The sequence below is a fragment of the Corvus kubaryi genome, unplaced genomic scaffold, assembly GCF_017639235.1.
Source record: "Corvus kubaryi isolate FWS band 111438036 unplaced genomic scaffold, C.kubaryi_AGA036_p1.0 138, whole genome shotgun sequence".
NCBI classification, from domain to species: domain Eukaryota; kingdom Metazoa; phylum Chordata; class Aves; order Passeriformes; family Corvidae; genus Corvus; species Corvus kubaryi.
Window position 1 is genome coordinate 10562907 of NW_024580672.1, and position 16404 is coordinate 10579310.

The following is a 16404-nucleotide window of genomic DNA, read 5'->3' on the forward strand; positions in this document are numbered from 1 at the left end:
ATTTTTAGATTATAAACCCTGCAAGTCATGATGTCGGAATGGTCTGCTGCTTCAGCACAGAACGCAACCCCCTTTTCTAGGGGTTCAGAGAGGTCATGAGCCATGAAAAGGACTGAGATCTTTGACTGTAAGATTTGGGAAAGACACATTATTATGATTACACTGCACTGAGCACCTGCTCTGAGTCCTTTATTAGAGTGTGAACAATGCAATGGAAATAATCATGCTACACATACAGTTTTAGTAATGGTTCAGAACCTTCCTCGGTTCTTGCTCCTGCAGACACCTACCTAAGCACTTACTTTGGCATTGTTGGGAAGACTAAGGCCATGGGGTTCTCAGTCTGTGATGCACTGCTTTAACTGCTCTGCAACGGCCGTATCCGAAACCATGCCCGAGAAAGTGTGTGCAAGTGCATGCAGATGCTGGTATATTTCTCTTAAAAAAAGAACCCAGAGAAAGTAATGGATGACATCTACGTTTTGGGCAAAAAATAACTATTGTTACTATGTTGTAAGACAATTATCCATACTTGAAAATAATGCCACATTTAAGAGCAATGTATAATAAATTTTTTCTTCGTACTGCTCTGTGTCCCCTGCTTGGAGCATAGTTGACCTTCTCCAAGAGTACTGGATGCAAACACATTTCATCTTAACCAAATATTTCACAACTGTTTATACCTTGGGTCACAAATTGAAGGGCACTAAGGCTCCCCTTCTTCAGATGCACTTGTCCATAACCTTGGACCTGGTATCACAGAGGGTCACACCGCACATGTTACTTTGCACCCAGGCTTTCTGGTCTGTACCAAGTAGTTTTCCTTGGTAAAGCAGCACAGCCACAGGCTGGAGACTGTCCACTGGAATCTGGGTGCCACACAGTGCAGGGAGACACACTGTGCAGGTGTTGCCTCTGTAGAGTAAGAGAGCTTAAGACCAGAAGAGACCCCTTGGACTGCTGTGGTCTGATATCCTGAGTTAGGGCTCTCCAGGTCAGTTCCTGGTTAAGTTTTAGCAGTTGCGGTCTAGCCAGTCTCTCTCTCTAATGAAAAAACCTGAAACCAAACCCAACAAGTATTGTTTTTTATAAATCCAGTAATGGTGGATCTACCATAAATCTTGGTAAGCTGTTTCAACAGTTTATTTTATTCACTACAAGACCACACTTTATTCACGAACTTGTTTCCCATCACCTTCTGTCAAGAGATCTTATCTCTTTGTCTGTTAAACAGAAGATTCAGATTTTTCTTCCTGTTTCAGTGCTCATAAGGTATGATCACCTCACACCTTAACCTTCTCTTTAGAAAGCTAAATATACTGAGCTCTTTGGGTCTTACTACAAAACATGTTTGACAGTCCTGTAATCATTCTTTACTAGCCTTCTTTGAAACCCCTCTAGTTTTTAAACATCCTTCTTGAAATGTTGTCTGGACAAATTATTTCCAAAACAGTCACAACAGAGTCAAAACCAGAGGTAAAAGAACTCCCAGCTCTTGTTTTTTTTCCCAGGACAGCACTAGCCCTTTGGTCACAACACTGCAGAAGGAGCTCACGTTCAGCTGATTATTCATCTTAATGAAGTCTTTACGGAATTGCAGCTTTGCAGTATAGAGTTACATCCTTTCAGTGTGACCTACATTCTTTGTTCCTAGATGTGAGACTTTACATTTGGCTTGATTGAAATACATATGATGTGATTATGCCTAAACTTAACTTAGGGCTATGCAGCTATAAGCATCCTTTGCCTCTTGCCCCATGCTTTGTGCCTCCTACAAGGCTCAGCTAAGATGGATTTCAGATTTTTTTCAGATTGTTAGTAAAAATATTAGAGAGTGTAGGGTGCATAAGTCTGTGGGATCCTACTAGAGCAAGACCAACTTGATAAAACGCATGTATTTACAGTAACAATTTAAGACAGAGAAGTCACTCAGCTTTTAATAGTTTTAATGTTTCAGACAATGCTGTAGTCTGTTACAAAAATAACTAAGTTCCATATCATCAGAAAGATACGAAGTTGATATAAAACTGCATTCACACACAGTTTCCATAATCTTAAGCAAAATTTGTATTACCTCCCTCTCAGCTGGCTACTAAAGTCCTGTACTAGATGTGCTGTTATTTCACCTGAGCTCAAACTCAGCTTGAGAAATTTTTAATTACTTCAGACATCACTCCTTAAAAATGCTGATAAAAATTTTGCTGCCTTTTGGAACTTCCCTGACTTCCAGGGTATATTAAAACTCAGTGTAAATGGACCAGAGAGCTCCTTATCCAGCACTTTTGAACCTCTTAAATATGAGGATTCCAGAGCTGGTGATTTATTCATAGGAGTATTTGGGAGCTTGAGATTAGACGGACAAGATGACCTTCTGGAACAGGATGCAAGTACTGTCAAATGGCCTGTATGCTATGGCAACCTCATTATATGCTGAAATTTATTATCCTACTCCACCCTGCAAAATGAGATGTAGATTGTGGTGGCTAAGTGATACCTGTTCAAAACATTCTAGGCAGATGATGAACTTCTTACAATTTATCTAATATTAAGAAGCATTTCAGGCTTCTGTAGAGTGGAAAGTACTATAAGAAAGAATAACACAACACTAGACTCATATTTTCCTGCTCCACTGTCTGTGGAGAGCTACTTTGCCATTTTGGACCAGAATCCTTCTGCACTGTCAGTACTCCAGGCTCCTGTGGATGGCAACAATGACTCAGTTATTATGAACTGTTCTTTCGAGGTGGTGTGCTTGTGTATGTATACACACACGTGTGAATTGTGAGCACTTTTCCGCCCCCACTCTGTGGAGCTCTGGAGGGGGAAACGGACTGCAAGGATGGATGCTGGTGAAAAGCCATCCCTAAATCCACTGTAGCAGGGCCTGCTTTTATGTTGGGAAGACCCTTTCATGTGTCCCAGGAATTTGGGAGTGTTGAAAACTGCTGTGCAGCACCAGATGACCCCTGCTGTCATTTCGTGGGTGACAGGGGCTCCTGACCCTGGTCAAGGATAATTAATGAGCATTAATCACCTTGCTGTTCACCCTCCTTTGCAGGGGCGCAGTGCCTAGCTGGGGTTGCTCCAGGTGGTGAGGCAGATGTTCTGGTTACCTGGGATCATCATCCCCACCATTAATTGTTGACGTTATTAATGAATACTCGGATCAGGTGACGTTGCTAATCCCAGATCGGAAGATACAGACCCGTGAGCCGGTCGTGGCGTGGCGTGGCGTGGAGAGGGGGGTGTGGGGGAGGGCAAGTGGCACGGGGGGAGTCCCAGCGGCTCCCGTTAATGAATTAATCCGCTAACGAGGGTGGGCTCGGCGGCCCGTGCCCCCTCCGGTCCCGGCAGCCGCCTCCTCCCCCGGAGGGGGCAGTGACAGGCAGCGGCTCCTGCCCCATGTGACTGGGGAGCGGCTGCCCCGTCCATGGCTTGGCCTCCCCCGGGCAGCAGCAGCTCCGGCTCCCGGGGAGGAGGGGCGGGGGCTGCTGCTCCATGGGGAGGAAGGGCAGCCCCCGATCCCCCCAGGCGGAGGGGGGATCCCGGGCCGCCTCCCCCCCGTCCCCGCTCTGGGCCTTACCCGAGGAGCTGCTGCTCCTCATCTGCTCCTACCTGGACGCGCAGGCCTTGGGCCGCCTGGCCCAGGTCTGCCGCCGCCTGCGCTTCCTCAGCGGCCGCGATCTCCTCTGGAGGCGCATAGCCCGCGGCTGCCTCAACTCCGGCTTCACCCAGCTCGGCACCGACCTGTAAGCGCGGCCTTCCCGGCGGAAGGGCGGGGGGCGGCGGCCGCGAAAGGCCGGGGATGCCGCGGCCCAGCCGGTTGCCAGGGCTGCGCTGCGCTCCTACCGTGGCCGCCGGTGGGCCGCGAGGGGCGGGGGACGCGGGGCCATTCCCAAAGCGCGGTTGCGCCGCCCTTTCCCTGCGCCAGGAGGGGCGGCGAGGGCACAGGAAGGGCCTCTCTGGGAGAGAGCGGCCGATGCGCACCCCAGGGTGGCGGGGCCCGGCCCCGGCGCTGCCCAGAGAGGTTGGGGGAGGTGCCTCTTGTACCCGCGAGGGAGCGGGCGAGGGTGGCGGGGGCTTCTCGGGATGTCTCATTGTCAGGCCCAGCTGGAGCGTGAGGCCCTCTCCACATCTGGAGAACTGTGTCCAGTTCTGGCCTCCTCAATACAAGAAAGACAAGGAGTTACAGGAGAGGGTCCAGTGGGGGCCACGAAGAGTGACGGGGCCACGAAGAATATGGGGAGAGACTGTGGGAGCCAGGCCTGTTCAGTCTAGAGATGACTGAGAGGGATCTCATCAATGCCTATAAGTATCTCAAAGGCAGGTGCCAGCAAGAGGATGAGGAGCAATGGCCATAAACTAAAACACACGAAGTTTCCCCTCAACATGAGGAAGAACTTTATGCTGCGGGTGGCAAAGCACTGGAGTGTGCTGTCCAGGGAGGGCATGGAGTCTCCCTCTGGAGACATTCAAAACCCATCTGGACACATGCCTGTGTAACCTGCTCTAGGTCACCCTGCCTTGGCAGGGAGATTGGACTGGATGATATCCAGAGGTCTTTTCCAGCCTTAATAATTCTGTGATTCTGTCATCTTGTCAGTCCCCAGATCCCTCCAAAGGCTTGGGGGCTTCAGGCTAGGGGAGGTTGGAACATGAGACGGACAGAGCTGCTGTGTGCAGCTGGGGTGGCTCCTGTATGCCCACACGCCCTCCCCACTTTTGAGCAGTGGTCCCTGCCATGGTCTTGAAAACACCTCAGAGAAGAAGCTGCAAGGGAGCAAGGCCTGGGACAACATTCTGGGAAAAGGTTGGAGAGTGGATTTAGTGCATTCTTAGGTGCAAGAGCTCTCATGGGCCCCCAGGAACACATGTGTCTTAGGTTCTCACAGAGCAGCTTGCTGGTATAAATGGTGATGGCTGGCACAGAGAAAATGACTCTTGGACTTTTCATAGCTTCTGTGTTTTAAAGTTTTGTGAGTAGGAATTGTATGAGGTTTTTTTCCTGGGGTCTTTATTTTTCCCTCATAAAACAGCAGTTCAACAGCACAACATAGATTAGGCATAGGGTCAAGCCCTCTAGGCTTTGCAGTGTGTATGACACCAGCATCTCTTTAGATGAAGTGCCTTTGGGGCTTGGGCCTTGACAGTGGTTGGTGAGGATCCAGAGTTTGCCTTTCCTCTCTCAAATTTGTCTGTGTACCAAACACCACTTGGAGGCAACCAGACAAAGTTGGCTTTCCTTCCCCATTTAAGGATCCCAAGAGGAAGTTTGTGTTCTTAGGATCTATGAATCCCTTCCAGTGGCTTCTCTTTAGCTGCCAGCATGGGTCTTGTTTGTCATTCAGTGACTCAGTATTGTTTCCATAAACACTGTGGTGACATGACTCAAAAGAAGGGATGGCAGGTTTTGACCCCTATTTTGCTGTCTGATGTTGCTGCCTCATCAATGCATAGACTTTAGAGAAACAATTAGGTCTTCTGCTGGCAGGAACAGAAGTTTGGTGCTGCTGAAAATCCTTGTGTTGGGTTTTCAGGCCAGCACTTCAACCCACTCAGAGTTCACAGGTTGGAAGTTAAGCACAGTTCCCTTGGAAGTCAGCAGGAGTAAGCTCTGTGGAATGGCTGTGCATTGGACTCTTGTCTACTGTGATATATGATTTTGTCTCCTGAGGAAATGAAGTTCTGTATTTTTCATTAAGAATAAGGTGATACTCTGCTCCTTCAGTTGCAGGAGGGATCAGGTGTACAGCAGAGCAGGTGCTCTGTGTGTAAGGACCACCACTTCCCCCTGTGGAGGAATGCACGTCTATAAACAGCTACAGAAGAGATTTGCTAGGTCACAGGGTTTCAGAGAAGGGAAGGCTGCTTGAGTATCATAAATTCCCAGGGATTTCAGTGCTGTTAGATTTGCTATGAACAGGGTTTTTAAAGTAATTCTGGGATGTACTTTTGTGCTGTGTCCTATTTTCAAGTTTTCCTCAAACAACTCTAGTACTGAGAGCTGCTTTTAGCATCAGTCAGCACTGCCTAGGTCCTGGGGAGTTCAATCATGGGTAACACACCAAGTTACATTACAAGTGGTTATGAAGAAACCTTGAGATATATCTGGAGGATGTTTCCTTTAATTACTTTTAGCTTCATAGAAGGCTCAGACAGTCTCCAGTTCCTTGAAATAGTGTACCAAATCCTATGGAGAATACCTGAAAAACAAACACTTGTTTTTCCTGGGTGGAGATCCAGCATCTGGGGACAGTTGCAGGAGTTTTACTCCAGTAGGGTAGACAGTTTGGCAACAGGTAAAAGGCAAGGGCATATTGCAGTACCAGGAGGTCTGGATATCTGAACATCTCCAGAAGAACCAGTATGACTGCATGTGTTGAGCTGTACAGCTGTAAAATTTGTTCTTAGCTGAAGAAGAGTTCAATAGTCTCTCTGGCATCTCAGGGGTTTTAACTAGCCATGTCTCTTCTGTAGCACTTGCTCCTCGTGCATGTCTCCAAGATCAAGAGCAATCTCCAAGATTGCTGCTCTTGCAATTGAGGGAGTAAGATTTGCAGAGAGATACTGTATTTTATTTGACTTACCAGTACAAGTTGGGGAGGGAGTTTAGGCAAGCTTCTGGGCACACCATCCTTCTTGATAGCACTTCTAAGTAGGAACCTGGTAGATTGCTCATTGAAGATTAAATTTGAGCTGATTAGGTATTTAAGCTAAAATATTATTGTGTAAATAGAGTGGTGATGAAGATAATAGTTAGCTGGACCTTCTTGATAACTGTGCTTTCTTGGCGATACGGAATAACTCTTGAGTTTGTCAAGCTTGGCTTTGACTCATGCAGGAGCTGAAGCTTCTGTTGCGTGTTCTGGCTAATGTTGCATGAGGTGAACACTAATTTTTACTTTTGAGAGGTTTTTGTACAATACTGTGTGCAATTGAGAAAGCAAAGGTTGGAACTGTTTATGGTTAGTATACTTAATGAAATAACATACATGGTTCTAACATTAGATCTTAAACTGATGGTCCCTGGGAGGCTGGCATAAGTTAAAAATTAGTCTAGGGAGTATTTACAGTTTAAAACAAAAATCCATCTCAGAGTAGTTTGATCATTTCTGCTGTTAAGTGGCTTTTGATAAGCCATCTGTTGATGCTTTGTAAATAGCAATAAATTTGAGCCTAGAGGAGATAGCTGTGAAACTTAGCCCCCGCCTTCACTCCCCATTTTTAAAAAGGTGATTAACTTGAAAATGACACTATTTCTTTAAAATGTTGTTTCTGTTGGGTATATATTCAGATAATTGTAACAACAAGGATCAGAAGGAACAGGCTTTATCTTGTATGTGAAAAAACTGTTTGCACAGTCAGCTTGCTTATAACACTTCTTTCTGCCAAAATAGGGAAGAGAGAAGATTGATAAGAAACTGGTTGCAAACCCCTAGTTGTTAGCAGCATGCAGAAGAAAAATAGTAGTATATGTGAAAAAATTTGATTTTATCTAATTTTTAAAGTTGTCATCCTGGCTACATACCTTTAAAAATTGCCAGCTGTGGTTATCTCTGGACACATGCTTGGGCTGAAACAACATTAAATTAAGTTGCTAATGATGTCAAAGGAAGATGTGGACTTCAGCCCAGACACTAGGTGTTATGCTGAAAGGCATATCCACAACATTGACAAGCTCTCATATTTGCCCTTTTTGGTAGATTCAGCCAAATGGGAGCCACAGATGTAAGCCAAGTTAAGTATTTAAGGTATGGATTCAATTGTGCACTTGCAGGAGAAGAAAGACATTTGCTTTGAGGGATGTATCTGTACACTTAATTCCTTTGGCAGAGGGGAATCATTAGGTTCACATCAGCCTGAGTCACTGTATGTTAGGGATGGCAGGGGCTGACCTGGAAGAGTTCTTAAAGCACATTCTCAGTGTTAAAAATGTTCTATTTCTTCATTGAATCAGCAGTAACTAAATGTTCAATAGAATATTGTGTCACTATTATGGAACTACAGAGTGGTTGTAGATGGATGTGCTTCTTGGCATCTGAACTGTGAGCCTCTACAAATCAGGTCAGTTTTTCTGTATAGACAAGTTAATTTTATGTATAGATCTGTACTGCTACAAGACATTGTTGTGAGGATGGTAAAAAGAGAGTCCCTATGCTGAAGATTTTTGCTTTACTCAGTGATAGGAGCAGCTGAAGTAAAAGTTGAGCCACGTCTTCAGGATGTAAGGTGAAAGGAAAGTTCTTTGTTTTAAAAATGTGTGGCAGCATGTCACAGAAAAGTAAAGGCTTAACAACGCTTTCTGCAGCTAAACTGTAGCTGAGTAGTAGCACAAAGCCTTTGGGGGTTTTGGTGATATAGTGATATTACAGTTGTGTCCGGTAGCCTGTGTCTGTTTTGCCAGCTGTTGTACAGGCCCAGAAAGAGCAGTCTCTGCCCTGACGAGCTTGCTGCCTAAATAGCCAGGGTAAACAAGGGCTGGAGGGGAAGGAGAGGCAGGGAGATGTCAACCAAGCTGCCCTCTGTGCAGCAGGTCAGTGTCAGAGCCAGGAATAGCAGAGAGTGCTTTAAGCCTTTATCCAGGGCCTGCTTGCTGGACCACCTTGGACTGGAGAAATCGGAGAGGCAAAGAGCTCATTGCAAGGTGATTCTTTATTTAAAGCATGGAAGAAAGGAATAAAGTTGCAGCTGGGCTAAACTTATTTCCTCTTTGTTACAAAGGAATTTTAGAGGGCAGGTTAAAAGTTGGAACCTAAATAGCTTGACAATTTGCTCTTTGTAATGTATTAATAGATGTCAAAATATAGAAATGTTCCACTGCATGTTTTCTCTTTCCCTGTCTCCTGTTCTGCCTTGCCCACTAGGATCATGGTATATTCTCCAGTTCAGAGAAACAGATTCATTAATGCATAAGTTTATCATCTGTGAGTATTTAAGAGCTTGTGTAAGCTTTTTGGTGAGTTAATAAAAGCTGTGTTTTCTCCAGGTCTTGGAAAAATGTATACACCTACAGGAGCAGGAAATGGCCAATCTGTGCAAGTCAAATCCAAATGCAAACTGCAGCAATCATAGGAGACCTCAGCATTCACCACTGGAGGGGGAGGGAGTGTGAATGCTTGTAAAGCTGCTTCAGTTTCCTTCATCTTTTAAAACTTGTTTTAAAAACAAAGTTTCATTAAGACGAATGAAGAAGGCAATGAACTAGTGCATATGATGCAGAAGGGAATACTCTAGGGAGGATATTACAGTAACAGAAGAAGCTTGGAAGAGGGAATGCAGCTCTTGCTTTGTGCTGGAAAAGTCAGTGGTTTTTATAAACTGCTGTTACATTTATTCTTACTCTGTCTTAAGCTCTTAGTGCTGGGCAGGACAGATCTGCCAGGACAGCTCCACAACAGTGAAACTGCTGCTTCTTCTGGGCATGTGAAGTTGTTTGTAAGAGTTTTTTGAGACCCTTACCTTAAGATCTTCACAAGTTCAAAGAGGAAGAAGAATTTTATGTAGTTCAGGGCTTAAAATATGTGTGCTTTGTCACCGTTACCCCTGTTGGACTAGCTATGGGTTATTTCATTCTATCCAAGTGCTACCCTGACAATCTACTCTTTCAAATCAGAATACACATGACACCTATTCAACAGCTTCAGGTTTTCTCATATTCTTTCCAGGGCAGTGCATTTTTTGAAGAAGCCCAGATTTAATCTCCAAAAAGCCTATGCAAGTCCCTGAGAGAGTCCAAACCCTGCCTGGAGTTTCTAGCCAAAATCCCATTGCAATCACTTGTAAGGGAGAGGGCATCTGATGGCAGAGTGGCCTGGCTCAGTCTTGGTGGTGGTGTTCTGTTGGGAAGCCTTTGTCAAAGTGTGTGTCCTTGCTGTGTGTACAGAAATTTGTTTGCACCTCTGGGTGTTATGACAGCCTCTACCTTCTTCATGAGGTGACTTGTTCACAAGAGCAGTTTGGTGGAGCAGTTAACAGCCTGGTAACATCTGAGATGGTACAGACACAGCAGAGGAAGCAAGAACAGTGAGGAACGGTTGCAGAGCTCTCTTCCATCTCGGAGTTATTTGAACCCGTGTCCCGTAGGGAGGGGGGAGTACAGAGGACAGGCTGAACATGGCAGTAAGCTAAATAAGGGTCATGTGCTAAAGGAATTCAATTGGAATTTTTGTCCTGGAAGAGACATTTTGAAAGCTAGCTGGCTTGTTGAGGACAGCAACAGGGGCTCCTGACATAAATAGCTTTTCCCTCTCGGCTGTCTGTTGGTGGCCCATGACTTGTAGCTGCACTGAGACCCTGCCACTCAACAGGTGTGTCCCAATTACACAAATAAGCGCAGTTGGTCCTTGTGTTAGCCAGCCTTGCCACAGGGCCAAGGTTGAAAGTGGGGCTTAGCCACTGTGACCTGTTTGTTCTCTGTATGACCCTTCCAGTCAGGCCTCAGGCAGGCTGGTGACAGCTTTTATGCAGACACAGATTTTGTCCACAGAAGAAATTCAGTCTCAGCAGGTCTCTGCAGACTTGCATTTCCAGATGAGCTCTTCAGTACCTAAAATGTAGCAAAACATGAAGGTCTTTGGTGGGTTAGGATGCACCATGCAGCTGGGAAAATACACGGTATGACATGTTGGTGTTATCTTCTGTAACATGGTCTATGTTGTTGCAGGCACCACTGTTTTGGCACATGCTGAAATTGTAGACAGCCAGCAGAAATCTCCCTGGGATGCACTACAGCACAGAAGCTCTTGCTGTTGCAGAAATACCATTTCTGCTGGCAAAGGACTTTGGCTGGGGAGGGGATCATTGAAGGCAAGATCTGTTGGAGGTGATGTGCCCTGGCTGAGTGATTCTTTCTTTGCTTTCTTTTGGGGCCCAGGCCAGAAACTGCCTTGGTAGCTGAGGTCACCTGGGTCAGTGGTGCTGTGTGGGGACAGTTCCAGTCTCTTACTTCAGCAGCTGGGAAGTGGGGTCCAGAAGGAATATTACATTTCTTTTGGTAACTCTGCCAAGAAAGAGAGGAAATTCATAATTTGAGCAAAATACTTCTAGCTTTTTTTGTAGGGTGGGGTGAGGTAGGAAGGGGGAAATGAAAAGTCCTTTATAATGGGTTGCTTGGGATGACTTTTCTCTTGAAGCTTTCTCTCAAGCTGTAAGAAATGTTCAGCTTCTCTTTCTTAGTATAACGAAGTCTTTGTAAAGGGAGCTTCCATCAGGAGTGCATGCAATTGCAAACATGCATTGGCTCAGGTCATGTATGGCAATATATGATTTGGGATCCTGCTGGAGTGCTTGTTGGTGGTAATTAGGTAATAACAAAGACAGCCTTGCATGTCCTGAGTAATGTAACTTTATCAGATATTGATAATTGTGATGCCCTAGCAGAGGTGTAAGATGATGCACTCTAAAGGGCTTTAAGAACATTTTGCTTGAATTTCGTTGTGTTTTCATAGTCAGTGTTCACTTGTTCCTTAATCCTGTGTTTCCTGTCATCCTTCTAGGATGCTGGAGTGTACCTCATTTGCTTTCTGATGCAGGCCTGTGTAGGTCCTGCTAAAAATAGCAGTCCTTCCCCAGTGAGTCAGCCCTCAGCAGTCTTGAAGTTCACCATTGGGTGGCTTCTCTGGGAACAAGAATACCAAGATCTTGATTTCACAGAGTACTTAAGCATGTGCTGAATTTTAAGCATGTGGCTTAGTATTTTTCTGGATTGTGTATTAAGAAAGATCAAGGTATTAGTTGGCCAGTGGATAGTGTTCTCTCCATAGCATTTTATATAGCATTTGGCTTCATAAGGTGGTTCAGTCTCCTGAATCTTTTGATGTTCTGTACAGTTGCTGAAGTGAGAGGTACCTAGTTAAGTCAACCACTCATTGCAGATATGTGATGTCTGTTGATTGCCTTAGGTCAACATGGAAAAATTCTTAGACGTTTGCATGTGTAGAAAGTGTGTTGATCATGACTGAAACAAAATAAGCTCTTGTAGGGGAGAAAAGGAATTTTTTTATCAAATTGTTAAGTTCATATAGTAATGCCCCTTTTAACTTTCTAAGATTTGAGAATTGTTCTCATGCATTGCAGTGATGCTCATCACAATTTTTGATGTATTCTGGAAATTGCTCTGTGGAGGTGCTGTTGAGGAAGCAAATTATCAAATTGTATCTCAGCACTTGGTTCCATAACTGTGTTTGATTTAACTTCTGGTATAAGGGATCGAATGTCTCTGACCAACACTGCACTCAATCTTTGCTGCCCCATAATTGGCAAAGAGGAGAGATGTATCAGTCCAATTTCTACGTCATCTTTCTCCATGTGTTTTGTCCCTTTTCTCACCTCTATTTTGAATAAATAAAATGTTTGGAATATAAAAGGAGGATACTTTTAAGACATTTTTAAATTAGTTGGATCCAGAGTTGCTATATGGAGGAGGAAAGCTGGATGAGTAATATATCTATTAAGAGCAAAACAAAAAAAAAGACAAATTAACACCACCCCCCCCCCCGCCCTCCAAATCCCATCAGACCTCCCCCATATAGTCCTCTCCACCCAACGCTCATCCCTTCCAGCCAGGAACTGTTGACATGTGGGAAAGAATGAGTCTGCTACAGGAGTAACTGCAATAGTGAACTGGTACTCTGGGCCAAGCCAATGTGTGACTCTTTGGAAATTCCATTTTCAGCAACAGGAGGGTCCAGGCCTGCTAGAAAAGGGACCAGCAGGGTAAGATGGAGGCTGCTTTTTTGACCTTGGATTCACCTTTTTCAGAGCCTTGAAAATTACATCTAGTCTTAGTAGAGTTTATGCATTGGGCTCAGAATGTCTGGTTGGGCCAGCATGTGTTGGGAGTGGGATGTGGTACAAGTGTGTTTTCCATCACTGTGCAAGCTGGTGACTTAAAATCTGTATGTAGGGAGAACTCAACTGAGGGTTGAGTGTAGGGAGGAGAAGTGTTTTGGAGTAATGAATGGAATTGGATGTAGGCGGAGAGCCTGAACTCTGTCTGGGAGAGTAATAAGCAATGATGAGAGTGGACCTGACCTGACTTTTCAGTATTGTGCATTCCTCATCTCAGACACCATCTGGCCTCATGAGCTCCTGCAAGTGCTCCCTTTAGAAAACGAACTCCTCTTCTTGCGGCCTAGTCTAACTCTATTTTGGGTTTGTTTGTTTGTTTTTAAATGGCTATGAGAAATAAAGAGCCTGTACCTTTCTAAATTCAGTTTTAATTGGTGTGGCCCTACTGATCATAAATGTAAAGTTGCAAAGCTTTCTAGAGGATGAAAAGCTTTTCTGTGTGTGGTTTCTGTTTTTGTTTAAAATGGGTCACATGCCCAGGAATGCAGTCAAATTATAATGGTGACTAAGTGCCGGAAAGCACAGAAAAGAGGAGGGAAGGGTGAGCAGAAAAAAAAGGAGCCTGAGGCTATGGAAGGAAGGCTGGGAAAATAAGAATCTGGCCAGACCCCAGGGCCAGGTTAGAGATTCCTACACCCATTAACAACCACAGGAGATGTTTATTTACAGGGAGCTAATCTTTGTTTTAAAAATGACAGAGTACCCAAAAATGCTACTTTTGGGAAGTGGATTGGAGGGACTGTAGGGATGGGAGGAGGAAATTGGTTCTGATGAGGCACCAGTTCCCATCTCTCAAGAATCTTCCCTTCTTCCTATGCATCTGGGTGTGTTGGTTGTTGAGAAATGTATGAAAGCCGGATAAACTCTTGTAGTCTAGTAAGCGGTTCACAACCCCTAGTTACAAAATGTAACTTCTAGAGTTTCTTCTTGTTTGTAGTTTTCTAATCTTTTCTACCTAAGCAGCTCCAGCAAGGATATTGAAAATTAAGTTTATGATATGAGAAAGATGGGAGCTAAAGCTGCCTTTCCCCCTGTCTTTAATCAAACCTGGGTCATGAAAGCAAAACAGATGCTGAACAGCTGCTTGAACTGGGTATGTTCACGTAGACTCTAAAGAGACCTTGGTCCCAGGTCTCTGTGGTACCTACTTTTTGTCACATCTTGAAGAGTGTTCATCTTGGTTTGTCTCCGCTCATTCCAATAACTTTGATTTGTAACCCAGCAACAGCTAATGATCTACAGTCTCTTTTAGTAGCTTTATCTGACTGTAAATAGAGAATTTTTCAGCGATGTGCTGGAATTCTCTATCCTTTGGTGAGCTGCTGCAAAAGATAGTTTGTCTTGTGGTGTGTGTGCATTGGGTGGTTTATACAGATAAATGTATTTTATTTTTAGTTGGAACACATCTTGATTTCTGAGTATTGTATCTGGTTATGTGATTGTCAGGCAGGTGAGGCTCTGGAGGGGTTTCTTTGCTAGTCCTTCTTGGATAGGCACACTGGCTTCTCATGTCAGTGTTCTCCTGACTAGTGTTTCCTCTGTCTGTTCCTGTGTGGTGTTGTCCTTGTCTTAAATGGCTCTTTTCAGTCCCTATTTAAAGGGTGATGTCCTGTATCTCTGGTTCTTCTGGTGGTTTCTTTCTGTGTTATCTTGTTTGGATTACATTTTGTCTGAACCCTATGCTGCATTCAGTACACTTGGTCTAGTCTTTATCATAGTTAAGGTTTGTAATCATCAGAGGTGGCTTTCTTTGCTGATGATTCCCCACTCTTCTCAGTGTTCCTTTCTTGTCAGCTCTCATGAGTGTGCTCACTGTAGTGTGGCTTTGGCACCATCAGTGTGTGCCAGTTCATCATTGTGAAACCAGGGTGAGAGCTTAAGAGCTTACCTGTGGCCATCTTGAGTGCATTTGTTGTCCAGAAAGCATCAGTCCTGGTTGCTAATCTCATCTCTCCTCCTCTGTCTGCAGAGCTGCTGGCATTCCAGTGAAGGAAAGGGTGAAGGTATCTCAGAACTGGAGGCATGGACGCTGCCGGAGGGAGACAGTCCTGAAATGGAAATGCAAGCAAGTGGCTTCTTTCTCTTCTTCTTTGTTATGTGGCAACTGCTGTGGGGCCTTGGGTTTGTGCCTGTGCCCTGAAATGAGATGTTTCCTGCTCCTTGTGATTCATGGGGTCTTACAACTGATTGTTGCTGGCTTATTTTGGCTGTTGCTGGCTACCTGGGTGTGGGGTAACTGGAGTTGCTGCCTTGCCCTAGGGATTCATGCTGAGTGTCAGGAGTTTCTTTCTTAGTAATTTGAATTTGTCTTTGTTCTGATCGGTGCAGTTCTAGTCACATTTAGCAACCTTTGCTACAGATTTCAAACTGTTGCATTCATGTCTACTGCTATATACCATGAGCAATCTTTTGTCCTGCTCTCACAATGAGCTCATCTTGATCCCTGATGTGGACTTAGGTGTCCCTTCAAAATGCTTCATTTGTCTCCCGTGGTTTATTCTGGACCCTGATTTGGATGTACATATCTAAAATGCTAATTGCCATTCGTCTGCCTTTTGCTCCTTTATTCTCATACCTTATGCTTCTCTCCTTCACTTAAAAAAAAGTATATTTGACATTAATGATAGGAGCTTGTTGTTAAATTCTTGTTTGCAAAGGCGTACTTGGCTTTCAAAGCAAAGTATAAGATAGGTCTCTTGTCTGAGCAGCACATCTAAATTTTCAACCTTCACATCATCAGACTGAAGGAAAAATGAGAAAGACTACAGTTTGTTAGCTGCTGAAGAGCAGGGACCTTCTACTGAGCTTTCATGCCTTTTTGTGCTGTGTAGATTGAAGTGGTGGATAATGTGCCACTTCTTGTCGAAAGTCCTGGGAACAGCTGTAATGAGCAGAATGGGTTTTGGTGCAGGTTGTATACCTGCCTTTGAAGTGCTTGCAACCATCTGTGAAGACAGACTCTGTGGATATTAGAGATCATTACTAAACCAGCTTCCCAAGTGAAAAGGCAAGGACTGATTTAATGAGGCCACCATCCAAATGGCATCCCCTAATTTTCATTTATCCTGCTTCAGATTTGTTACTTCTCCTTATGAAAAAGCCATAGAAAAAGGTAAAAAGCTAAACTTCTGCAAAAGGAGAGCCACAGAAACTGGCTGTAGTCTAGGTAAGCTGGATATTCACTTGCTTTTAGAGGACTGTGTAGGAGTAGAGGAAGGAAGGGGAAATCAAAGCCTGCCTAAACCCAAAGCTCCTGCTCTAAAGATGCCTCTTACTTTTTCCATCTATATGATCAGGTCCCAGATGAACATTATAAACTCAACTGCTTTGTCCATGTGATTAAAAGCCTGTTACTGGAGATGAATGCAGGCAAGCAGGAACCTTCTGTCTAATGAGCAACCTTGTCCTCTTGCTTCTAGTTGTTCATTGTGATGTTGCGAGGTACGGCTGTGTGTAATGACTCTGATGACACAGAAAATCATGACCTCTGAGGATAAATGATCTGAAAAAAAGAGTGAGACAGGTTTTTATGAGAAGCCCCCCTGCTTTCAAAGC

At 44.5% G+C, this 16404-nt stretch overlaps 1 protein-coding gene across 4 annotated transcripts in view; it reads left to right on the forward strand.

Moving 5' to 3' along the window:
- Positions 1–3280: 3280 nt before the first annotated feature.
- Positions 3281–16404, forward strand: part of FBXW4 (F-box and WD repeat domain containing 4) — a 60849-nt gene continuing 47725 nt past the window's right edge. Inside the window, exons 1-2 of one of the 4 annotated variants that reach the window (XM_042019162.1) lie at positions 3281–3749; positions 14819–14914. In XM_042019162.1, coding sequence (XP_041875096.1) covers positions 3499–3749; positions 14819–14914 — 347 coding nt within the window. In that variant the 5' untranslated portion in view covers positions 3281–3498. Of the gene's footprint in view, positions 3750–10640; positions 10823–14818; positions 14915–16404 lie in introns of those variants that run through there. The other 3 variants (XM_042019164.1, XM_042019163.1, XM_042019165.1) reach the window with 3 other exon arrangements.